A 24,379-nucleotide genomic window follows, 5' to 3' on the forward strand; every position below is an offset into this window, starting at 1 on the left:
GGGCTGCTCCTGATCTCCACCCTCACCCCGATGACAGAAACTGGGAATTAGAGAAGGGAGAAAATGAAGATGACTGGGAAGGAGGAGCCAGTCCTGTTTCCACATACAGGCAGAGGAATGTGTAGAGAAAGTTTGGAATTTAAACCCATTTGCCCCATGGATCTACCACAACTCCAAGCTCTGCATCCAGGCCAACCCAGCTTCCTTCTCAGTAAAATCCCATTTTCCAATTATACTCACATATTTACACCAAAGACTACTACATTAGAACCTAACTGGGTATATATTGGAAACGTTAAAATGTGTATTCAACCAAGTCCTGCCCCACTGAGATACTCAGGGTTTGCACAAATAGCTGAAATCCAAGCCTGTGAAAACAAAGTATAAATGACAATTATCTCAGATTTTTCACACTCCTGTGTTTCTTTTGGGACTAAGCTCAAATAATAATCAGTTTTGGTACTCATGTAGCTTTTTCCCCCCCAATAACAGAAATAAGGGTGAAAATTATCATAATAGCTCTCACATTTCAAGGAAGGGATTATGTTAATACCATTCAGGCCAGTAAAGCATTTATCAGTCCCAGCAGGAAGAACAGTAAAACGGTAAAGAATTATTAAAAGAACCATTTCTCTGTGTTTCATTTGCCAATGGCAATTTTACCACCCTATTCAGGGAATTATATGGGCTCCCTCTAGCAGCACTTTTATCATAAATATATTTAGGCTTTTTTTCCTTCTCTGTATGCTCCTTCAATCTATATTGCACCAGCAAATTACTGTGGTTTTCATCATGTACACTTCATAATAGATATAATTCAGTGCATTAAAACATCAGGGGTAAAAATGGTGTTGATACAGGAGGGAGGGTTTGGGAGTCTATTCTGCTTTCCATGAGTTTCACAGGACTCTGCTGTCCCTTACTCTGGGTTTGCCCTTATTTAGTGCAATAAGCAGAGTCCAGACCAGTACATGTAAAATCAGAATAATGTTCCTGTTGCACACCCATTCATACTTCCATGCAGAGTTTTCAGTGTTAAGTAATTCACTCACTTTATTAGGGGAGAAGAGATTACTTTGGAACAGTTAATACAAAACCAAATACTGCAAACATGAGAAAAACAAGCAGGTATCTCTTGGTGTCTTCAAACTTTAAGTTTCCCCTGTTACAATGACCAAGATCATTTTAATCAGAGTGACTCGAGAATCAATCAATTGTAACCTGGAAATGGTTACAATTAAGGAAATCAAAATAGACTAAGCACTGGTAATAGATAAAAATGGATATAGGAAACACAAATCCCCTTATTTCAAATATTCATCCTCAAGGCACAATCTCTGAGTACAATTCAGCTACAGAAGAACATTTTCTGATTATGGCACTCTGCAACTGAGCTCTTCCTCCAATAAAACTATAATCTAACTTCCACCCTTGACCTCTGCTGTTCTCTCATCACCTCAGAACTGCACTTGTAATAAAATCTGAGAAATGTGATATTGCAATCCTTAGTGCCAGGCTATAAAATAGGGATGCTGGCTAATTCACAGCAGGAATCCCTTTCAGTCTGACCACTAACATTTCTAACATTTAAGAAACACTGAAAAGCTCACTGGTTTTCCTGCACTGAGGCTCTGAAATACTTAGTGGGGCTGAGCTATTCTCTGGCACAGCCTGGCAGGTTCCAGTGAATGGAAAGATGAAAGTGGGTAAGTTTATTTGGTTTTTTGCTAATTATCCAGGCTCCTGTAGTTTAAAATGGACAATTCCAATAGACCAAGGGAAAAATCCTTTCATGATAAAGTGATAGAGAATATTTACCTCCTCCTCAGCATTTGAAATGTTCCCTTGTTCAGCTAAGCATTCTCCACATGGCATCCAGTTGTAGCATTCAGGGAGGTCCTATCATACAAACAGATGTGCATTTCTGGTTTTATACACTTCAAAGGTCACTGGTCTCAAAAAAAAGCTTCTACAGCTGAAGATCCTCAAGGCAAGCAGAAGCAGCAGCATCAGGACTTCTGGGTGCATAAGGAATCCTTGAAACCACACAATATAGACATAACTTGTTGTTATGCTTTCTTCTCTTTACAGCTTCCACTGACAAATATTAAGTTTAAACTTAATGATCTGTGTCCCCATCACCTCTCAAACATTCAGTATGTTTATATACCAACAGAATATGGACAATCCTTTTAATAAGAACAGTGGTAATATTTTCCACCTTGGTTTATGTAAAAGAGATCACCATGCCAAAGAGAGGCAGAAAAAAGTAACACACAATGACAGCATCTCCTCTGTCACATATTGCAAGAGCTCCACAATCTGCTGTGTCTGTGCAAAATCCTGGACTTATAAGGACATATCATGCAGAAACTGTATGTCATGGTTGGATACTGTAATTACAATTGAAAATTACTGTTATCAGCCACTAATGTTGTCATGTCTACCTGAGGGGAGGGAATAAAGGAAAACTGTAATAACAAATAAAATGCATGGAAATAGTATCAACACTGGCAGGACAATGCAAAAAAATGCTCACCATTCTTTAAATTCTCTTGAGATGGGTGCAAAAGCAACACAATTCTTTATTAAGAGTATGATCCCAAAAACATCTTTAGCAGCTGAAGTTGTCTTTACGTTAATGTTCACATGAAAGTTTCTTCAAACAAATGTTTTTACATGGACTCGGGATTCTCATTCGTTTTCAGCCACACAAAGTCGTCAGTATCCATTAGAGCTTTGTTAACGCCCTGCAGGGAGGGGACGTGGTGCTTTGGGCACGGAGCAGATCTGAAATAAAAGGTAAGGGTTAACAGAGTCCCAGCCCTGCCTGTGCCTGGAGGAGGAGGGTCCCTCTGCAGGAACTCTGTCCCGCAGCTGCTGACTCAGGAGCCTGGAGAGCTCGGCCAGTGGTGCCCACCAGGGAAAACAGGAGGGAAAACAGGAGCCAAGGTCCTCTGCAGCATTGTCTTGGGACACTGCCCAGCCTGGGGACAGCCCTAGCAGGCTCTGTTTAGCTCAGGCTGATGGGAGTGTACAGACACAGGCAGCTGCCCTGGCAAGCTTCCATTGAGACAACAGCTTTGCATCCTGCCAGGAGTCACTCGTGTGAGACAATCGAGCCCACACGTGCACATCAAGTTATTCTCTAATTTAGCCACTCAAAGTAGATCGATTCATTAATATAATTTCAGACCAGAAAAGGGAATTTAGTCAAAAAGATTCCTGGAGAATTGTTTTAAGCAGTTCCAGCCAAGCCAGGGATCGTGTTTTAGGAAATCACCCAACAGGTGGGAGCAGGGCCTCAGAGCAGGGCTGGTACCAGGAAGGGATGGAGGCAGATGATAAAGGGGAACCACAAGCTTGCCCACAGCACCCATCAGGAGCAGTAGGGCAGCTGATGATAGAGCAGGGTTTGAGCATGACCCAGCACCCAGGGCTATCCTTTATCAAACACATGAATCACAAGCTCAGAGGGGCAAGCCCTGCAATCCTCCAGATTATGTGGGAACACTGCTCCTGCTCATAGCTGGGCAATAAACATAGCAAGGCAAAATTGAGGTACTACTAGTATTTGCACATCAAGATACCCAGCACCCAAAGCCAGAAATTAAAAAGTCACTTAGGCCTTCATGCTCTGCCACAGAAATTAGCTGGAGCTTCAGAACACCCTGTGAGCTTTGGGAAGGTTCACATAAAGCCAGTGGTTGCCTGCTCCACTGCTGGGGGATGCACAAAGACCAGCGCAGCTGCCAGTGTGGCTTTCTCTCTCCCCAGAGCCTTTGGCAGGGCTGACACTGGCTGTACTTCACCACTGCCAGAGCTCTGAGCAGGTTCTGTGATATTCCAACAGCAGCACCTTGTCCTGAACCATGGGCAGCCAGGCACAGCTTCTCCTTTTGGGTACTCCACCTCCTTCCTTCTCCAAAACTAACGGGGCCAGAAGTAAGCCGTGCTTCTCCATCCCCATCTTCCTAGTGTTCTTTCCATACTCACTTTTCCATGCTGCAGATTTTTTATCCCTTCATTTTCTTCTCCTTCTCTCTCCTGCTTCCCTCCCTTTCCCCCTCCCCCTGCTTTCTCTCCCTCTGCACTTTGTGAACTGCTGCGGCAGTGCTGAAGTCCAAAGTTCAGTAACTTGCTAAAGCACACAGATAAATATGAACCTTGGAGAATTTACATTTGCTCCAATGTAAACAGATAGCCAAGGGTCCCTTTATCAGCACTGGCTCAGGACAGTCGTGGGGGGTCTGAAGTGGCTCAATTTTGTATTTTGTTTTTTTTGGGGGGTGTAAAGGCGGGAGGCTGCGCTGTGCCCACTCTGCTGACAGTCGGGCGCGTTACCTCGGGACCATGGTGTAGGGAAGCTGGAAGCAGGATAAGCCCAAATTCCAAGCCAAGAGACACCAGGTTGAAGACCATGGTGTCCAAGCTGACTCATCTCCAAGTGGAGCTGCTGGAAGCGCTGCTGGAGTCGGGGCTGACCAAGGAGACCTTGATCAAGGCTCTGAGCGAAGCGGAGCCCTACGGGCTGCAGAGCGAGAGCCAGCGCGCCATCAATGCCCTGCAGAGCGAGAAAGGGGAGCCCTGCCCCGACATCCCCAACGGCATGGCCGACTCCAGGGCGTCAGAAGATGAAACCTCAGATGATGGAGAGGAGTTTACCCCTCCGATAATGAAGGAGCTGGAAAACTTGAGCCCTGAGGAGGCTGCTCACCAGAAGGCTGTGGTGGAAAGACTATTACAGTAAGGACAGATTTACTGCTCCTCTTTGCTGCTTTCTTGCACTCTCCCTCTAAATCTCTTTTCCTTTCCTCTTCTCCTCAGTGTCCCTAGTATTCACAATTGATCTAGCTGCACAGAGACAGTCTTCATCCATGCCAGGACTAGCAGCCCCCAAATGCTCTATAAATGTTCAGGTTTTCCTTTAATCTTGCTTAAAATGCATTAAGGAAGCTATGGAGCCTGATTACATATTTGACATGGTTATAGCATCAGGCTTCAGAATAGTCCAAGGCCTGTGTAGCTCTCATCTCTTTGACTGAATGTTAGGGTTTAGGATTGAAATTTTTAATACAGTTCACAATTTCAGTCATCAGGAAGAAAAAAAAAAACCAACCTGGTAATTTTGAGCTGGTGCTATATTTGTATGAATGATACAGTGAAGTTGTAACATTTCCCTGCTGTATTTAAGGAGAATTATATTGTTAATTTCACTGGGGTTTGCTATAGATTATTGGCCAAAGCCAAATCAAGAGACCTTGTCCTTGTTGTTCTTCTGAGTGTGAAGTTCCTTGACTTTGGTGGGGATTTTTCTTGTAAAAAGCACACAGCAAACATATGCAGAGGTTAAACCTGGACAGAACTCTCTGCTTCTGTCTGTCCAGTTACATCCACTGTCTGTCACAGTTACAAAGTACACACACAGCAACAGTGTCTGGCTTTGCTGCCACACAAATTTGCCTTTGCATACAATCATTTTTGAGATCAAAAGATAGGGAAAGTTCCCTGAATCAATAAGCCTCTCAATAGACCCAGAGAAGCATTCACTCAGTTTGCCATTTGGGATTCTCACTGGGATACAATCCCCATGGGAGACCCAAGAGGTTTGTCCAAGCAAGGATCAGGCCCATCCTCCCATCCATCACAAGATTCCTGACTGGTTTAGGGCTATTTTGAAATGACAAGCTGATAGAAGACAGAGGTGCAGCAACATCCTGCACCTAAAATCTTCACTAAAAATACAGTTAGGGAATTTCTCAGGCTCTCTGATCACCCTCTTTCACGTGCAAAGGAAAGCACTGAAAATGTAACAGCAGAAGAAAACATCAAATCCCACCACAAAAGGCCAGAGCTAAGAAAAGAGCATGACAAAAGTTAGCATTCCCTGTAAATACTTAAAAGAAAGCTCCCTGGCAGATTGGGAGTTGATGATTCTGCAGAACCCATGAGAGGAAAATTCACTGAATCAGCTCTTACCTGTGTGGAAAAGCATTCCCAATAATTCTGTCTTCTTCCTGGCCCAATATGTCTCATTTCTTCTGCACTTCCAGCTCTTCCACATCTTTAAGTTTTCTCTACTTCCTTTACATCTTTCAGATTCTTTTCACCTATTTCCCTTCTCACCATTGTTTCTGCTGCTATTCCTCCCATTTTGTTGTCGCCTTGGCTGATTCTCTCTCTGCCTCCCACTCTTTTTCTTCCCCCCATCCTTGTCTCCTTCCCATCCTCCTGAGTCTGCGTGCAGGTCTTGGGGCAGTTTGAGCCCAGTGGCACCGGGCGGGCCCTGGCTAGTTACTAATTATCCAATGGCTTTATTATTTCTCTTTTGTCTTATAAATTTATAGATGAAAATACCCTGATAAGCTTTTTGATCATTAACTTTTGATGGTTTGTCAAGTATCTCTCCAGAAAGGAAGCCATTGAGGTTGAGGAAGACTCCCTGGCTTTGTCCCTTTTTCTCTAACGGGTGGGTGAAGCAGGACTGAAGTGACATCTGCTGTGATCTAAGAACAGGATGGAGGCAATTCCTTCCTGTCACCCTCCCTTCAGCACCATTTCTGGCTTCTGATCCTCCCTGCCTTTCTAGGATATTGCTGCCAGTCTTCCCTGTGCTTACCAGCCTCACCACAAGTCTTACCTCTCTTCCATTAACACTTTCTGACAGTCAGTCTGCTGAGCAGTATTTCCATTTCAAAAATGGAAACTGAGGTACAGACAAATTCTAGGACCTTCCTAAACCCCTGAGAGAGCACAGAGGAGACTGGGCAAGGACAGGGATCTCCTAAGCCTCACACTGGCTCTTAATTACAAAGGCTTTGCTCTGAAAGATCAGGGATCTCTGTCATCAATCTCCTCCACCATAGGACAGAGCAATTCACTTCTGCTGTTGATGACAAATATAAAGGCACCAGAAGCCTCAGTTTCAGAAAAAGATTACAAGTGGAGTCTCTAATAGATCAAAATTAATCAAGTTAAAATGAAAAGAGTAGGAAGCCTGCATTGACATGTTTCATATTTCTCATCAAATCAACAGAGTGTCTAAAAATCTGTTCAAAGCATCTGAACCAGGAGCAGGGGTTGATAATACCTAAGAAGTTCTCACCTACTAATAAACTTTTTTTGGTTTTAAGATCAAACCTTTCCATTAATAGAAGCCTTAAAGCAATGTCCTTGAGATAGTACTGTAAATATTGTAAAGCAGGGCAGAACAGTCTGTGGTAGAAATTACTTCCAGCAATAGAAAAAGAAAGGCAGGCAAGAATCTCCATGCCCAGGGATTCCCAGCAAAAGGTCACTGCTTGCAGAACTACTTCACCATCTACACGAGGGTTTCAAATGCAGAAACCAGATGGAGGCAATTCTCCCTTTAGACAGAAGCCTCTTTGGGCATTATTAACAATTCCTGGTCTGCAGAACAAATTTTACAGAGAGATTGACTGGTGGGTAGCTATTGCTAATACAGGCTTTGTGGTAACTGCAACCATTGCTTATAAAGCTACTGCTTTATAAAGTAGAATCAGGAAAAGTGTCCATTATCAGGCTTTCCAGGAGCTGGAAAGAGAAAAAAATCGACAACACCAAGAGACCAACTATGTCTTCACAAGAACACTGAAGCTGAAACTGGTTTTAAAAACTCTGGTCAAAGCTGAGTAGAACAGAGAAGATACACCCACAGGACTGGGTGCACCCATGGGTGTTGATTAGATTTTGTCCCTGCAGAGAAAACATGCTAAAGGCAGTTCAGATAAAGGTTTCTCTAGTGGGGAATTAACATAATTTCATTTTGTCCTTTCATATGTCTCACTGATCTCCCGTAGATTTACAGTTTGAATAAAAACATTCTTTCCATATCAATCCACACACAAAACAAATTGCATCTATGATAAGAAATAAATGACTCAGTAGGGAGGTAGAGCTGTGAGGAGAAACTCCCAGAATATAAAGCAAGAAGGAGGCTGCCTTGGGGGAAGGGATCAAACTACTGCAGGTAAAGCGAATGAAGAGAGGTATAGTGACAATCCACCTGTAGGGCAAGGGCTGAAATTCCACCAGGAAAGAGAGAAATTGAGATAAGCAACAGATTTCCCCTGGAGGCAGGGATAAAAGCATGCTTTCCAGGAGGAAAAAAGAAAACAAAGATATATCATGACAAAGGTCCAGTCTTTCCCCCTGCTTAGAACAGCTCTAGTTGGGGAATCTGGAGATGAAGCTGCCACACCCCTTTCATTTCCACATATAAACCAAGATGAGGCAAACCAGGCCAAGTTCAACAGAAAGGAACACTGCCAGCATGGATGGTCTTACCTTGCCTCTGCACTGAGGTGTGCAGCAGCTCCAGAGGAAAGGGCCGGGGATGGTCCTGAGCACCTCACAGCTCTGAACCTCTGCTTGAGCAGGGGCTGGTCCAAAGCAGCAATCCAGAACCCACCTCAGGGAAATGAAGGCTTCTCCCACCTGAGAATCAGAACAGGAAAGAAGGGAAGAGAGAGTAAAGGAGGAGGAGGAGAAGAAAGAAAAGAACAAAGGAAAAATAAAAAGTCAGGGAGAGTGAAGGAGGGAGAAGGTCCCCTGAATGTTACATCTCCAGCTCTCTGGAATGGGTTTTCTTTAATGCTAACAACTTGATATTTACTTTCCATTTAAATTTGAGATGTTGCTATAAATTATCAACCAGCCTCTTGTTCCCTTTGAGTTTATAACTAACTACCTGGGTTACTTATTGTTCAGGTAACAAAAGGGAGGTGAAAACGCCCTTAAAAAGTGACCTCAGAACTAAGAAAATGGGAAGCTGACATGGAGAGAGGACCCTGGCCCCTGTGCTGGGGATGAGCCATGGAGAAGGGCAATGCTCACATGGCAATAAGCAACTGAGAGTAGGAGAACAAGACTTCAGAAGAAGGAAGTAAAAGCTACCTGTGTGAGACCAACCAGGAGGGAGATTACACCCTGGAGAACGAGACCTTGGGGAGACAGTTTGCATCTGAGCAGAGAGGGAAACTAAAAGGCAGGAGACAGTCTTGGAGATAGATAGTTCTGACTCACTGAAACAATTGAGATTTGGCTGTTGTTACAAGCAGGAGAACTCAGTTTAGAAATCCTCCCCTCTGACAGTCAATGATATTCTCATAGCCAGTGAAAGAGGTTTCAACTTCTGATGTCCCAGCCTGTGATGGAGGCTCTGCAGGTGGAACTGTGTATCTCAGCAAGGGCTCAGCTGGCCAGGCTGTCATCTCCTGCACTGTGGTGCAGCCTTGGGCCCAAAGTATTGCTGCTTTGGTTTTACAGACTGGCTTTTGACAATGTGCAGAGTAGCCAGGATTTCACACAGCTGTCCTAGGAAATCACACTGAACTAAGATTCCCTGCACTATTTTGCATGACAAAGCTCTCTGCTGAGTTAAAAGAAGACAAAACCCACAAGTCTTTAACCACTGTGAGAAGAGACTCACAGAACCTACTGGTTTATTCCTGCCACAAAATGAGGATCTCAACAGGGGAGACAAAACTGACTTGACTGGGGTGCAGAAAGGAACCAACACATAATAGAGGCTTCCATCAGGGCCAACACAGACTTTCCTCTCCCCATCTGAGCCAGAACTCAAATCAGAGAGGCCAGCTTCCCAGTCAGAGGCTTTTCTCCTCTATACAAGGACTTGGGCAATGATCACAGGGTGCAGGTGTTGGCCAGACTATCACAAGTACAAAGGCAGGAGACTGGTTTAGGCAGCAGGAGGGAAAAATAAAAGAAAGAAAGAAAGAAAGAAACAAAAACAACTATGAGGAAAGAAAAACTTTCTTAAATTCAGCTCAAGTTGTGGTTTTTGAAAGACAAAGGTAGTTAAGGGAAGATGCTAAAAATCAGAAGCCTCTATGGCAATAGCTTCAATGTAAAAGAGAAACAAATGTTCTATTTTAAGCAGGTTTTCATAAAGCTGTAACTGACACCATTTGTGTCACACTTTAACTGCTGTGGAGCTTGCTCCTTGGACTAGGCAGCCCTGGGAGAGGGGCTGCAGGGGAACAGAGATAAGGGTGTTTGTACTGAGAGAACAGGTGTGGACTTTGTCCTCCTTATCACTGTGCAGCCTCCAGCAACCTCCTGAGTCAACAAAGCCATGAACAGCACAGTTGTTGCCCTGGCTCAGACATGTGTGCTCTTGTGACAGTTTCTGCACCATCCCAGGCACCTTTTTTTCTCCCCACTGCTCCTTTGATGCTGGTGTTGAATATGACACCAGTGTCTTCCTACAGCACTGCAAGCCATTTCCTGCAGACATTTCACACAGAAGGCACAGAAGGATGCTCCTGTTCAAAGTGAGCCAGGAGCTGTTCTGCAGAGGTGCTCTGGCACTGCTTGGATTTAGACTGATGGATTTCACATCTTTATTTCTACTGTGACTTTCAGCTGGGGTGAAATCAATACACATAAAGTCACAGTTGTGTTTTCTCTATTTTCCTCAAGAACCTTAATGGGTATTCTAAGTGGATATCATAAAACCCAGAGGATCACATCAATTATAAAATCCCAAACTGTTCCTGAAATTTTGCCTCATATAGTTCTATTCCTTCAGCAGTTACCCAAGGGAGGGCAGCAATAGGAGGAATTAGTGATTCGATATTGCATTTAGAAGCTCTGAGTAGATCTAGGTGTGAACCAATGTATTTGAGTAACACCTAGCAGATGTGTAAGAACATCATTCTGGATGATTTGTCATATATGGATGATTTGTCATATATATATATATATATATATATATATATATATATATATATATATATATATATATATATGCATACAGAGCTGTCGTGTCACAGTATAATGACAGCCTGTTTCCATTGCTGAATCATTGCAAGGCAACCCAACCTGGACCAGAATCAGGGCATGAGTCAAGTTCAGTCAAGTATCACAATCAATCTGTCTTGTAAAACCCAGTACATCTGCCCCATCTGCTTTAATGACAGGGGGATAAAGAAAAGTAATGTAGGGAAAGGGAAGAGAGAGGTTGCTTCTGTGTACTGGGAAATTCCCCTGGTAAGCAGAGTCTCCTCCTAAGGGCAGACCTAAGTGTGTACAGCCAGCACTTCAAAGGAAGACACTGCTACATCTTTTGCAATTTATCTCCAATGCCATGCAGTTTTACCCTGCGTACAAAACTGAGCAAGGCAGCACACTGAGGAACAGCTTTGTCCCCTGCAGGCAATGAGCACTATGTCCTCACCAAACGTGATGGTGATGACTGACAAGTGCCCCTCAGGAGCTGCTGCTGCACTTCCTTGAAACCCAGGTCTGCTCAGAGCAGGTGTTTTATCTCTCTCCCCTGAGGAATGTCTTCTGTTCCTTCCAGAGAGGATCCCTGGCGAGTAGCAAAGATGGTGAAGTCTTACCTGCAGCAGCACAACATCCCTCAGCGTGAGGTGGTGGACACCACAGGTCTGAACCAATCCCACCTCTCCCAACACCTCAACAAGGGCACTCCCATGAAGACCCAAAAAAGGGCAGCCCTGTACACTTGGTACGTCCGGAAGCAGCGAGAGGTGGCCCAGCGTGAGTATGGCAACAACTGCTCCTGTCTCAGTGCCATAAAGGATTCTGCTTGTCCTTACTCCTGATTGTTTTCAAGGAAAAAATTCCCTTTTCCCTTTGTGCTTGCAGAATTCACACATGCTGGCCAGGGTATCCTGACAGATGAGCCCATGGGAGATGACCTGCCCACCAAGAAGGGAAGGAGAAACCGCTTTAAGTGGGGTCCTGCCTCACAACAGATCCTGTTCCAAGCCTATGAGAGGCAGAAAAACCCCAGCAAAGAAGAGAGGGAGGCACTGGTGGAAGAGTGCAACAGGTAAGGGTGGGTGTGTGTCTAAGCACAGCAAGGTCTCTCTGCATTCCTGGTGTTTGCTGGTGCCACTGGGAGACAGAGCAAAGGTACAGCACTGAGTGGCACCACTGACACCAGCCATGCTTGAATTAAACGCCACAAATGATCATTACTTGTCCACAGAGCACAAGGAAAGCCTCAGGTCTTGGAGGATCCTTCCACACAGTGCACCAGACCACACTGTCTCTGAATAAGCCCAGCTCAGCAAGGCTTTTCTTGTGCTTTTCCCCACAGGGCAGAGTGTATTCAGAGAGGTGTTTCCCCATCTCAGGCCCAGGGACTGGGCTCAAACCTGGTGACAGAGGTCAGAGTTTACAACTGGTTTGCCAACCGCAGGAAGGAGGAGGCTTTCCGGCACAAGCTGGCCATGGACACCTTCAGCGGCCCGCAGGCGGCCCCGGCCCCGCCTCTCACCCCGCACAGCTCCTCCTCCCTGCAGCCACCGCCGGCACTCTCACCCAGCAAAGTTCACGGTAAGGAACAGCCACAGGGAGATCTGCAAGAGAGCTGAACCTCCCCAAACTCTGTCACCCAAACTGTCTCCCAAGTTCAGACCCTTAGGAAATGAATCTACAAAGAGAAAAAGCATATTTGCTACAGGGGAAGAGCAAAGGTGACAAAAAGACCGTGTTTCTGGGTGAGGAGAGTGGCTGGAATGTCAAGGGAGATAAAACTCAGTAACGAAACTCACAGCCAAAGCTTTTCACTCACTGTGAGGCCTCCCAGCTAGCAGGCATCAACCCCAAACTTGTGTTCCAGGAGCCATCACTGCCCATCAGAAGTCAGTTCCATGCCCTTCCAGTCATGTGTGCCCCTCACTCCTTCCAATGCCAGCCCTCTCAGACTCTGTGACAGTTTTTAGGCATGAGGAAAAGTCATTGTCCACCCACAAAGAGCACAGCTTCGCCAGCTGGGGGGTGCTCTTACTCTGGGAAGACAGGATCTCACAGAGACTCCTCTCTACAGCCACATGCACAGGGGTGCTTTCCTGCTCCCTGGCTCTCACAGCCAGTGTTTGAGGAAGCAGCTACACCAAATTACAGGGGAAAGTCAGGGCAGGGTGTGAGTGCCTGCTCTTCTGGTTCCCCTACTGACCATTAAGTACCTGCCCAAATATCTGGTGCCAAGTGCCTGCAGAGGAAACTGATTTTAGTGCCTGCCTAAGTTTCTCAGTTTCTCACTTGTGACCAGCAGTTTCCCTCCTGTTGTGATGCAGGAGTGAGGTACAACCAGCAGCCAGCCAGTGAGGCAGAGTCCTCCAGCAGCAACCACCACGGGAACAGCTCCATGGTGACCACCCAGACCATCCTGCATCAGGTGTCTCCCCCTGGGCTGGAGCCCAGCCAGAACCTGCTGAGCACAGACACTAAGCTGGTAAGTGATGGACACTCCTGTTCTGCTGACTGGGACATGTCAGGCCATCTGCCTGTGGTTATAATATGAACTATTCATGGGTTGTTTTTCTAGAATGTTCTTAAACCCACCTTCTTACATTACATAGTCATATCTAACATATTGTTACACATGGTTATTGTACATAACCTGCTATGTGACAATATGATATATTAGAGTCACTCTGCACGGACCATGTAAGACCAATATGTGCCCTCTAGACTGTGGTGAGGGCAGGTATTAGAGCATGAGAGCAAGAAGACATTTCCTCATGAGGTATTAAAACAGTCTGTTCTGGAAACACAGCATTTAAGGTATGACAAGATTTCCTTCTTCCCAGGAAACCCTATTTTCTCCTCCTTCCCAGAGAGATTCTCATCCCATTCTAACTCTTATTTGGACTCTACGCATCCCAAGAGTTGGTCAGACCAGTGGGATTACCAGAACACAGACCCATACTTACATCTAGCTTACCTGTAAAAATGAAGCCAAACAGCCTGGATGCAGACATGTACTGGATAATTAGATTGCCTCCTCAAAGCCAATTTCCCTCTGAGATCTGACCAGACCTTTTCCCACATCATTAACAAAGAAGCATCAGAGCTATATGACTGATCATTCTCAGTCTGCACATGTTCCCTTGTTTTCAGAGAAACAGTCAGCAGAAGTTTGCATTAGCACAGGCTGGCTGGAGGCAAAGTTAAGGTTGCTAAAAATAAGTCTGATTTAAATCTCATCAGTCACTCACTTTGCAGAATTTCTGGTCTCTTGCTGAAGAAAATAAGTCTTTCATGAAGTCCTGAAAATCTTCTGTGTCTGTGTTCTAAAACTGATATCAAGGTGGTTTGTCCCACTGTTTAACCTCTTGGTGCTTATTCTCACTAAAGATTCCTTACAGCTGTTTGTCTGAGGGGAGAGAAAAGAAGTATAATGTAAGGCATTTAACTTTCTCTATCAGCCAAATCACCAGAATGCTTTTTTGCTCTTCCACAATACTATGACTACAGATCCCTAAAGGAAAGAGGAACTCCTGGATTCCATGCTAAACTCTGCTACTAAAATTACCATGTAAAATTACCTGAGCCTCTTAATTTCTCTGAACTTCTCCTTCTGCCCTCAGCTACGAAACAGAAGATGATCTTTCCCTATAGAGAACACAGTGGGCTTAATCTCATTGTTACAATTTCTTAAATGTGAAAGAACTAAACCAGCAGGGATTTACTCTTAGTACGTTCAACAGCTGACCTGTGGGAGTTAATGATGAGCACACAGGAGCTGCAGACAAGGATATGTGAAGCCTTTCCAGTGAGGAGCAGGAAGAAAGGTGTTTTTGTCACAGCTTTGGGCCCCACCTGCCGCAGGTGGCACATTCAGGGTTCTCCTTTCCCACAGGTCTCAGCTCCTGGAGGAACTCTCCCTCCTGTCAGCACCCTGACTGCCCTGCACAGCCTGGAGCAAAGCCCCCACACGCTGAGCCAGCAGACCCAGAACCTGATCATGGCCTCCCTGCCGGGGGTGATGGCCATCGGGGCGGGCGAGACGCCGTCCCTGGCGCCCGCCTTCACCAACACCGGAGCCTCCACGCTGGTGATCGGTGAGTGGAGGCTGCAGGGCTGATTCCTGCACAGCCACAGCTGCCCCTCCTTGTCACAATCACCTGCCCCATCCTCAAAGCCCTAGCACTGAGCTGGCAGTGATACAAACCTGAGGAAATTGTCACCTAGGATCAGCAGCACTGTTGGCGAGTACCAGTGGATTAAGGACAGATGTTCCTCGTTCATGGTAGAATTAAGTTACACACAAAACTCACGTTTTAAGAGTAATCTATTCCTATGCCAATGTTTTGGTTTGCTGCTCTTAATCTTTCCAGATATAAATATAATACTTCCTTAAAATGATGGAAATTAAAGCATGTTCATAGTGCTTGAAAGACAAAACATCCTGTTCCACCACTTCCTGCGAAGAGCAGCATATGCCTTTGGAATCCACAGCAGTAATTACTATTTTTTTATATTTTTCACTTTGACAGCTTTTCTGGACTTTTATGAGATTTCTTTTCATTCCAAGACTAGTCTACTGCCAAAGTGCATCTCATTAGAGGAAAGGAAAATAAAGTGTATACTCTTCTCTTACACTTTCTTTCAAGGAAGAAAGAGGCCTTGTTTTGTTCCATGGTGACAGCTGTGAACTAATTTCCATTTCTTCCCAAGATTGTGATATGGATTTGAATTTTGTGCAAACAAAAAAAAACAAAAACCGGAGTGCTGGACAGACCTGCTGATTTACAGGGTCTGGACAGTTATGGGAAATGGGCAGTAATATGTGAAACCTTCTACCTCTCTCTGACTCAAATTCCTTAATTTGGCAGCCCTAGCAAAAAGAGTTGAAACTCCATTCCACGTGGCTGGACAGCCACAGCCTAGTTGTCTGTGTTGCCAAGAGTTTCATAAAATAAAAAGAGTAAATTAACTGGGCACTGGGGTGATGCACTGAATTTATTTTTGAGCAAGGCCTCCCTGGTGATCACTAAACTAGAAAAGAAATTATACTGGTACACAAGAATGTAGACAGGAACAACCACTGGAAACCAGAGGTGGGTTTGTGCAGTTTTTGGACATTTCCACTTCACTCTCACAGGCAAGAAATCTATCCTTAATCACAGACAACCAAGGGAACACCTGAAAAGCAGGATCTCAAACCACCCTGCAGGGACAGGCTGCCCCAATGGCTGTTTGAGATGCCCCCATTGCAGAGCAGCCCCACTCCTGCAGTGTGGACACCACTGGCATCAGTCCTTGTTTTCCAGGCCTGGCCTCAACCCAGCCCCAGAGTGTTCCTGTGATAAACAGCATGGGGAGCAGCCTCACTACCCTGCAGCCTGTTCAGTTCTCCCAGCAACTGCACCCATCCTACCAGCAGCCCCTCATGCAGCAGGTGCAGAGCCACATCAACCAGAGCCCCTTCATGGCCACCATGGCTCAGATACAGAACCCTCACGGTAAGAACATGAATTCATTTGCTTAAGTAAACAAAAATAAAGACACTGTTCCTTCAGTGCATTTGCTGGGTCCTTGGGCTTACAGCACTCTGTCTTCCTCCTCTGTTATTGTTGCTCTAATTATGAAATTATTTTTATTGCATTTATCTCTCTGTCCCTCCACCCCCAGCATTTTGGAGACAGACAGCAGGTCCCACTGCATGAGGAGAACAGCTCAGCCAAAGCTCCAGCACCCACATGATGTTGTTTTCTTTCCTGTACAGCTCTCTATGGCCCCAAATCTGAAGTGACTCAATACACACATGCAGGCCTCTTACCACAAACCATGGTGATAACAGACACAGCCAATCTCAGTGCCCTGACCAACCTGACACCAACTAAACAGGTAACAGCCTTTCTTTAGCCTCTGTTCCCCTCCTGAGAGCTGCATCAGGCTGCAGGCAGCTCCTTGCATGCCAAAGAGCTTTTGGGTGTGTCTGTGCCATCCCAGCAGAAGCCTGTTTCTCATCTCCTGGCCCTGCTGGGACCAGCTGCAGCACTGGAGGCACCAGAGCAAGCTCTCCACTGCATCATCCAGGAGGATTTCACCTCCCCAGAACCTGCTCAATGCTTTTCCCACAGCTGTTAGAAGGCATGGAGAAGCCAGGCACTATTAACTCTCTTTTCTCCAGGCATTCACACCTGACTCAGAGACCCACACCGAGTCTGGGATGCACACACCAGTGTCACAGGCACCAACAATCCATCTACAGAACCAAGACACAACAATCCAGCACCTTCAGCCAGGCCCACGCCTCACCTCGAGCCCTGCTGGTAAGAGCAGCAGCCACTGTTGTGGCTCCTAAGCCATGTGTTGCCTAGTTTTTCTTGCCAACACTGTAAAATCCAGTTAGAAAATGGTAATTGGGGCTCTCAATTCCCTAAATTGGCTCTGCCATGTCCTGAGGGGTTTGAAAAGTCAATACAAGGAAAAGATTCAGAGCAGAGTCTGTGTAAGGCCAGACTGTAGAAATTGGCCACTTCAGAAAGGCAAATACCTTAAAAAATATCAACAACAATCAGTGCCAATGAGTACCCAGTCCTGTGGGCAGTTTTCAGGGCTGAGAAGCCCAAGCCTCCCTCATGAAGACTCCAATTTGGTCTTCCCAGTTCTAAGAGGAGAACTAGGACACCAGCAGGAATTCTTAGAACTGAACTCTCTGGAGATTGCTGCCCTCAATGTTTTCAGGCTGGCTGTGGACCCAAGCCAGGGATTTAGCAGCACACAAAACACACAGACAAAAGCAGTTATGCCCCTAAGCCAGGAGAGCACAGCCATGCTGCAAATGGGGTGTACATGCAATAAGGGGACTGGTGAGAATCTGCAATTGACTTCTGCCTGTCCCTTTGGCAGTGTCCTCCAGCAGCCTGGTGCTGTACCAAAGCTCTGACTCCACCAACAGCCACAGCCAGCTGCTGCCATCCACTCACAACGCCATTGAGACCTTCATCTCCACACAGATGGCATCTTCCTCCCAGTAACCACCAGCAGCAGCTCCTGAGTGACTGCCACAGCCAACCTGCCAGGTGCAACTCCAGCCTCACACAAACCCCTGCTCAGCTGCCTCCAGGAGAGAAAATGTCTCAGGCTCCAGACAGAAAAATGGAAAGATGATGCTGGCACTGCTGAAATCCACTGCCACCCCCCTGCAAAAAAAAAAAAAAAAACAAACAGCAAACCTTAACCCTAACAGCCAGCTCAGAATGGACAGACATCCTTTTGTGGCTGCCTAAGAAGGAATCCCAACAGTGCCAGGATGTGGATGGGACTTTAATTCACTCAGCCTTCATCAAGCTGGGCCTGTATGAACCAGTCAGCACCAGGATAAATCACGTGGGAAAGAGCAAGGCTGGGCTGCCAAAGAAGGGATACCACCTTTAAACACTCTTCTCCTTTGCTGCAAGGAAGCACCAACAGGAGCTATAAGAAATAACAGAACCTTGGAAGTTCCTGACTTTGCAATGAGAATAACCAAGACACAGATTTGGGAATGGCTTGGCACAAACCTGTCAGTATGGGATCACTGACAAGCTACAAATCCTTAATTAACTACCAAAAAAACAAACATTCTCAGTTAAAAATGACCTGCTCTAAAATCATGCTATCCTAGTGGAAATGGCTTGGTTGTTTTTGATATAGCTCTGCTTTGTTTTAAATGCAGAAATTAAAGTTTAACAGCTGCAAGGAGATTCCAGTACTCTGCATTGACCCTGTGGGTTCTCATCTCATCTGATTTGCTGCATGATTTGCAGGATGGCATTTCCCACTGCTCCCTGACACTGCCCAGCCCCTGGGAGGTTCCCATGCTCCACACAGAGCAGAGGTTCCTTCAGTTTTCTCTATAAACACTCAGCCTGGATTCATTTTACAGAACATGGCTCATTCTCAGCTTCCATGCAGGCTTGATTTGTAGCTCTTGTATGGAAATAACTGTCCAGGGCTCTAAGAGTCTTGCTTGCACTAAGTGAAGAGTTTTAGTCCCAAGGATCTACTCATGTAATTCCTCTTCTAATTATTCCTCTCTATTTACTCTCAACATCCACATCACTGAGACATCTTTAGCCAGACATGAAAACAGCCCCAGCTAACAGGTTTTTGTCTGTGACTGAAACTGAGTTACTCTTTTACCTGTGAAATAGATGAAAAACCTTGAGACTGGAAGGGAGAATGGAAAAAGCCCAACAATGAACTCTGCAGTTATCATATCTGGGAATACCAAAATCGCAGATATCTGTGAAAAGTTTCATTGATAAGAGCTTCCTCTAGATACCATCAACAATTTCAGTAACGAGATTCTCTGAGGGATTTTATCCTAGAATTGTTTCCTAATTTACCATGAACACCAGTTGCAAATATATCTAATTTCCAGTTAGCATAAAAATAAACCCAAACCAAAGCAAAAAGAATTGTTTAGGCCACCATGCATTTGAAAGCCCAGGTTTAAAATTCAGTACACTGAAGTTTTAACTGCACATAAGGCAAGGAACTTCTGCTGGCACCTTCTGTTAGATTATAAGCCAACTTTCTACTTAGCTTTTCTATTTTCGGATGCCAGCTGTGTTTTCTTGACTAAAAAGCAGCAAGAATCTTACAACAATTTCCCATGCTCAAAGAGCTACACTTCACTCTTTTGGTTTCTCTAATCTGGCTTTCTGAACTTCTGAATCCAGTAAGTTGGATTCCCTGAAACCCAGGAATCTTAAAAACATAAGTATTTATCAGTAACAGTTAATCTCCTGAAAGACTGAGAGGTGAAGAATAAATAGACAAAGAGTGAAAACTACCAAACCTCACAGCATTTCAGGGATACAAAAGTCATTAACCAGCCCAATCAGAGACTGAAAGGTGTTTTTTAAATTATGCTTAAGTCCCTCCTGTAGCAATTTCATAGCATTGATCATCCAGCAACCAAAAAGCCATCCTGAGCCACCTCTGTATCTGCTGGGGACAATCTGAATACAGCAAGAAAGCCACTGTTGTACAAAACCTTCCAAATTAAGTAGGTTCAAGAGTGTAGTAAAATTTAATAACAACAGATGTCATAAAAAAACCCTATACATGAAAAAAAAACATCAACAGAGACAAGTGGAACAGTAGGATGCATTCACACCAACCCTGAAATCAGCTCACCACACACTGCTCATGTGCAGGGACCCTGGAGAGGTGCAGATTGCAGAGGGATTAGTAACACAGCAGGTTTCAAAAACAAATTGTTATGATGTTTGCAGGGAAAAAATAAGGGGCCCTGATTTCTGACAGGATGCTTTTGATAAATGAGTCTCCCACAGGCTGGAGCTATTCTTAGTAGTCTACAAGGAGGCAAAGAGAAAATGCAGTTGATCACCTGTTGCCATGTAAACCAAATGGAATTCATCTCACACTTTCTGCAGAAGGGTTTCAGATGTGAAGGGACAGAGCAGGAGGAATGCAGCTCTGAGCACATCCCTCTGCCATGCACGTCTGGCACAGCATTTAATCCTTTCAGATTGGGCCTCCATAAGCAGCAGCACAGCCAACTGCTGTGTGAGGAGAACAATGTTCCCTTCCTCGGGGACACAGGAGCACAGGAAGTCCCTTAATTAGTGTCTCAGGCCACTGAGCTTGCAGAACAGACGCTTTGCCAATTAATTTTCCCTCATCTGCAGCAACTCCTGTTGTTAGGTTTTCTTTCAGTTTCCTTCACCCATCACAACCACCTGCTGTTTGCAGAGCAAAATCATCATTCTTTTTTCTTCTTCTTCTTTTTCTTCTTCACAGCTCCTGGCAGCAGAGAGTTCTCTCTGTGATTGCTGTTCTGTCTCTCCTGCTGGCCATTTGCAGACACCAGCCGAGGCAAATCTTTGCAGATCTGGTCACACTCTGCTGGGTCTATTATTTTCTCTTGAATATTATTCTCTGTCCTAATTTTCTTCTTCTTCTTTTTCTGGTTGGGCTCTACAGAGCCCTGACTCTGATCCTGGGACAATGCAGGGAAAGCACTTTGCTTCAGAATATCTGCAGCTGACACAGCAGCCTCCTGGCACCTCTGCCACTCTTGGTCACTGTCAGTGTCACTGCAAAGGTAACAAGAGGGAAGGAAGTTGTGGTGCACTTCTGCTTTGAATTCACCCAAAAGTTGGACAGCAGAGAAATCTGAGATGAGAACACACAACAAACACCCAATGGCTCTGGGGCTCCCACACCTACAGGTTGCATTTAACCAGTGTGTTCTTTACATACACTAGGAAGGGAAAGAAACATTTCTCCTACAAACATTTCTCATTCCCCAGCAATAAAAAAGAAACAAAATTCCGGTCTAGTCAAATATAAGAGTCATAAATACACACTTCTCAAGCTCTTCACCTTCCTATTCTCTTGTGGGAGTCCCAGCTACCTGTGAAATGTGGGATGCAGCAGTACTGAGGAGCAGAGCAGCCTTCAGCACCTCACCTGGAGCTAACTGGCCTCCTCCTCCTCGCTGCAGGGCAAGGCTCTGGCTTCCCACAGTCTCCAGGGACAGAGGAAGAGAAGAGGCGAAAACCTGAAGTGTGGAAAGGGAGGCTTTAGGCAGGATATAAAACAGAGGGGGAAGCAATCAACTGCTGTTTACCTGGAAGGCTCAGTGCTGTTTCTGTATTTCCACAGTGCTTGACAGCAATTATTTGGGAGGACTTGGGGCACAGAGGTCAAAGCTGCAGAGTAACAGCCCTCACAGACAGCACCAGGAATTCTTTAATTGCAAATGTTTATTTGTCACTTGGAGGTACAGCTGGTGATGGACAGGATCCACCCCACCTGTCAGCAGTTAACAATCACAAACAGCCACAATGGCTGAGCCTGGAACTCACCATCATCTTCAGAGTCAGACTGTGCCAGTGAAGTCTGGGATGGTCCTGATGAGTCCTTCAAGACAGTGATGAAACTAAACAGAAAACCCCAGTCAGATCTCAGACAGGTTTGTGCAAACTGAGCTACAGCTGGGTATTTCTGAGGAACAAGACTAGAGGGAGATGTTGCATAGATCTTTTCCTGTTAGTGAGGCTGCCTCAGCTCCCTGTTTCCAGAGCAGACCAGGCCCTCTCTCCTCAGCAGTGCAAGCCACGAGAACAGTTTAAAACCAGCATTTCCAAAGCCAGCTCTGAACAGCAGGAATTCCAGTTCTCCAGGGCCACACTTGCACAACAGACAGAGTGGCAGCCCAGCACCAGGCATTCTGCCAGCACTGCCCTGAATCAGGTGCTGGTGTAGGTTGTAAGAACAAAGCAAAGATTCTCCTGTCAGCCTTTACATGATGGAAGTCTCTTTTCTCCCCACAAGATGTTCACCACAGAGGCAAATAGGAGACAAGCAGTGCTGCACAGAGAGTTTTGACCAGATGGGCACAGCACATCAGCAAGGTTAGGTCACAGAATATTGGAAGCTTGTACTTAATACAGGCATGAAGGAGACAAGATGCTGAATTTCCTGGGTTTAGCACACAAACACATCAGTGTAACTGACCCACAGAACACAGGTTTCAAGCCTTGCATACCTGTCTAGCATGGTTCCCAGTTTCTTTGCAACGTGTGCTCTGAACTCTGGAGTTGTCTGGAGCTCATTGTCACCCTCCTGGCGGCCGATTGCCTCACGCCCGTTTGAAATAAGAACAAGGATTATCTCTTTTGAGGCCAGGAACATCTGGGCCTCTCACCCAAACCCTTAAAAACATAATTCTGTTCAGACTTAAGCATAATTTCAGATTATGGTTGGATTAATGCCCCAGACAAAAACTTCCCCTTTCAGTACAAAGTATCACAAGGTACAAAGTAGATGCAGCATATATATTACACATTAATTTTTTCTTTAGAGAAACATTAAGTCTGAAACCAAGAGCAAAAATACCTCAGGCTTGGCTGATCTTTAGGCTGCAACCGATCCTTTCTAAAGCCCCCTGAAAAGAAAGCAGCAAAGGCTCATTTAGAGACCTGCGGCCAGGACCTCTGTGACCCCCGTCAGGCACTGTTAGAGCACACTGAGCAATGAACTCTGTATGTCAGAGCACACTGAGCAATGAACTCTGTATGTCAGAGCACACTGAGCAATGAACTCTGTATGTCAGAGCACACTGAGCAATGAACTCTGTATGTTAGAGCACACTGAGCAATGAACTCTGTATGTCAGAGCACACTGAGCAATGAACTCTGTATGTTAGAGCACACTGAGCAATGAACTCTGTATGTCAGAGCACACAGAGCAATGAACTCTGTATGTTAGAGCACACTGAGCAATGAACTCTGTATGTCAGAGCACACAGAGCAATGAACTCTGTATGTTAGAGCACACTGAGCAATGAACTCTGTATGTCAGAGCACACAGAGCAATGAACTCTGTATGTCAGAGCACACAGAGCAATGAACTCTGTATGTTAGAGCACACAGAGCAATGAACTCTGTATGTCAGAGCACACAGAGCAATGCCTGCAGGACAGCCCTGGCCCAGCTGCGGGGAGAACAGCTGTGAGGGGAAAGGGGAACTTCCCTCAGGCCAGGACTGACGGGAGGGGGCTCTGGGCCCAGCTGGAGGCCGGACATGGCTCGGGAGGGCCGGGCAGAGCCCCCTTCACTCCTGACACCGGCCCCGCGGCACAGAGGGATCCCCGCGGGTCAGGAGGAGCCGCGGAGGGGCCGGACCGGAGCGGCGGGGCCGGGAACAGAGGGGAGGGCACGCCGCAGCGGGGGAGCACAGCCCAGCCTGTCCGCCGCCTCTCACCGCTGTGCGGCTCCGCCCGCGCCGCCGCCAGGGCGGGGCAGTCCCAGGCAGCCTCCCGGAACCGCGCGGCCGCTTCCCCGCCGCTCTCCGAGTCCGAGCCGCTGTCGCTGTCCGGGCCCGAGCCGCCCCTGGGCGCCGCCATCTTGCGAGCGCGGGACACGCTGGGCGCTGTGGTCCGGCCGCGGAGCATGCCGGGAGCTGTAGTCCGGTCGCAAGGCATGCCGGGAGCTGTAGTCCAGCTCCCATAACCGACTTTCACAAACTCTCTCTGTTTTAATGAGCTTCTGGAGGATACGGTTCGTGTCCTTGGGGCCCTGGTAACTTTCTAATCTGTTACTACGCTGACATGAAAATTTTTGCTGGATGTAGAAGCTGCGCCCAACCCTGATGCTTTGCTGATAGGCTGAAAACGAGAGAGCTGCTTTGTTGGAGATTTTCGCTGCTCTGCAGGTAGGACTGCTTTGTGTATTCCTACGTGCTGCTGAAAGCAGCAGGAAGACTCCGTATAAATGTTTTTGTCCTGCTGGACACCTCCTGGCTTGCACCTTCCAACCCTCCCACTAGAGCTGTGCAGGCTCAGGCCGCCTGACAGCAGACAGGCCACTGACAATATCCATGACAATATTAGGCTCTTTCTTGGCACTGGCTTCCCTTTGTTTCTTCACTGTTCCTTCATAAAATTCACCTTTTTTAGTGGAAGACCTTGGTTTAGGATTCACCTGTCCTCCACTGTGTAAAAGAACAAGTAATTTGGGGCTGTCTTGTACCTTGGAGTCCTCAGAGCTGGGACAAACCATCCAGAAGTGCCTTCCCGGGCAGGTCACCTCCTCTCCTTCACTTTGGT

General features: G+C 46.0%; 2 protein-coding genes across 4 annotated transcripts; one reads left to right on the forward strand and one right to left on the reverse strand.

Annotated features, from left to right (window-relative positions):
• Positions 1-1,026: 1,026 nt before the first annotated feature.
• On the reverse strand, positions 1,027-24,278 carry C18H12orf43 (chromosome 18 C12orf43 homolog). Of its 2 annotated transcripts, XM_059484913.1 has the most exons (9): positions 23,536-24,278; positions 22,668-22,717; positions 22,319-22,416; positions 21,636-21,709; positions 21,238-21,328; positions 20,153-20,861; positions 8,308-8,457; positions 2,540-2,790; positions 1,027-2,036 (listed from the first exon to the last, which is right to left on the reverse strand). In XM_059484913.1, exons 1-6 carry the CDS (start codon positions 23,753-23,755, stop codon positions 20,528-20,530), a joined length of 867 nt encoding a protein of 288 aa, XP_059340896.1. In that variant the 5' UTR covers positions 23,756-24,278; the 3' UTR covers positions 1,027-2,036; positions 2,540-2,790; positions 8,308-8,457; positions 20,153-20,527. The 2 variants fall into 2 exon arrangements, with proteins under 2 accessions (XP_059340896.1, XP_059340897.1); XM_059484914.1 differs by lacking the exons at positions 1,027-2,036; positions 2,540-2,790; positions 8,308-8,457 and adding an exon at positions 11,633-11,708.
• Positions 4,421-17,865, forward strand: HNF1A (HNF1 homeobox A). 2 transcript variants are annotated; one of them, XM_059484911.1, is made up of 10 exons: positions 4,421-4,746; positions 11,348-11,547; positions 11,656-11,842; positions 12,113-12,351; positions 13,095-13,252; positions 14,663-14,864; positions 16,077-16,268; positions 16,532-16,653; positions 16,940-17,081; positions 17,662-17,865. In XM_059484911.1, the coding sequence occupies exons 1-10, from the start codon at positions 4,421-4,423 to the stop codon at positions 17,787-17,789; spliced, it is 1,896 nt and encodes a 631-aa protein (XP_059340894.1). In that variant the 3' UTR covers positions 17,790-17,865. The 2 variants fall into 2 exon arrangements, with proteins under 2 accessions (XP_059340894.1, XP_059340895.1); XM_059484912.1 differs by lacking the exon at positions 16,077-16,268.
• Positions 24,279-24,379: the final 101 nt, after the last annotated feature.

Source organism: Ammospiza nelsoni, chromosome 18 (genome assembly GCF_027579445.1).
Source record: "Ammospiza nelsoni isolate bAmmNel1 chromosome 18, bAmmNel1.pri, whole genome shotgun sequence".
NCBI lineage: Eukaryota > Metazoa > Chordata > Aves > Passeriformes > Passerellidae > Ammospiza > Ammospiza nelsoni.

Bases quoted from the DNA above. Each gene is read 5' to 3' on its own strand.
- C18H12orf43 (XM_059484913.1), bottom strand. From the start codon at position 23,755: ATGCCTTGCGACCGGACTACAGCTCCCGGCATGCTCCGCGGCCGGACC. The intron at 21,710-22,318 runs GTATGCAAGGCT...TTTTCTGTTTAG, and splicing joins CTGGGAACCATGCTAGACAG to TTTCATCACTGTCTTGAAGG. The intron at 21,329-21,635 runs GTGAGTTCCAGG...TCCACACTTCAG, and splicing joins GTCTGACTCTGAAGATGATG to GTTTTCGCCTCTTCTCTTCC.
- HNF1A (XM_059484911.1), top strand. From the start codon at position 4,421: ATGGTGTCCAAGCTGACTCATCTCCAAGTGGAGCTGCTGGAAGCGCTG. The intron at 12,352-13,094 runs GTAAGGAACAGC...GTTGTGATGCAG, and splicing joins CTCACCCAGCAAAGTTCACG to GAGTGAGGTACAACCAGCAG. The intron at 16,269-16,531 runs GTAAGAACATGA...TTTCCTGTACAG, and splicing joins TCAGATACAGAACCCTCACG to CTCTCTATGGCCCCAAATCT.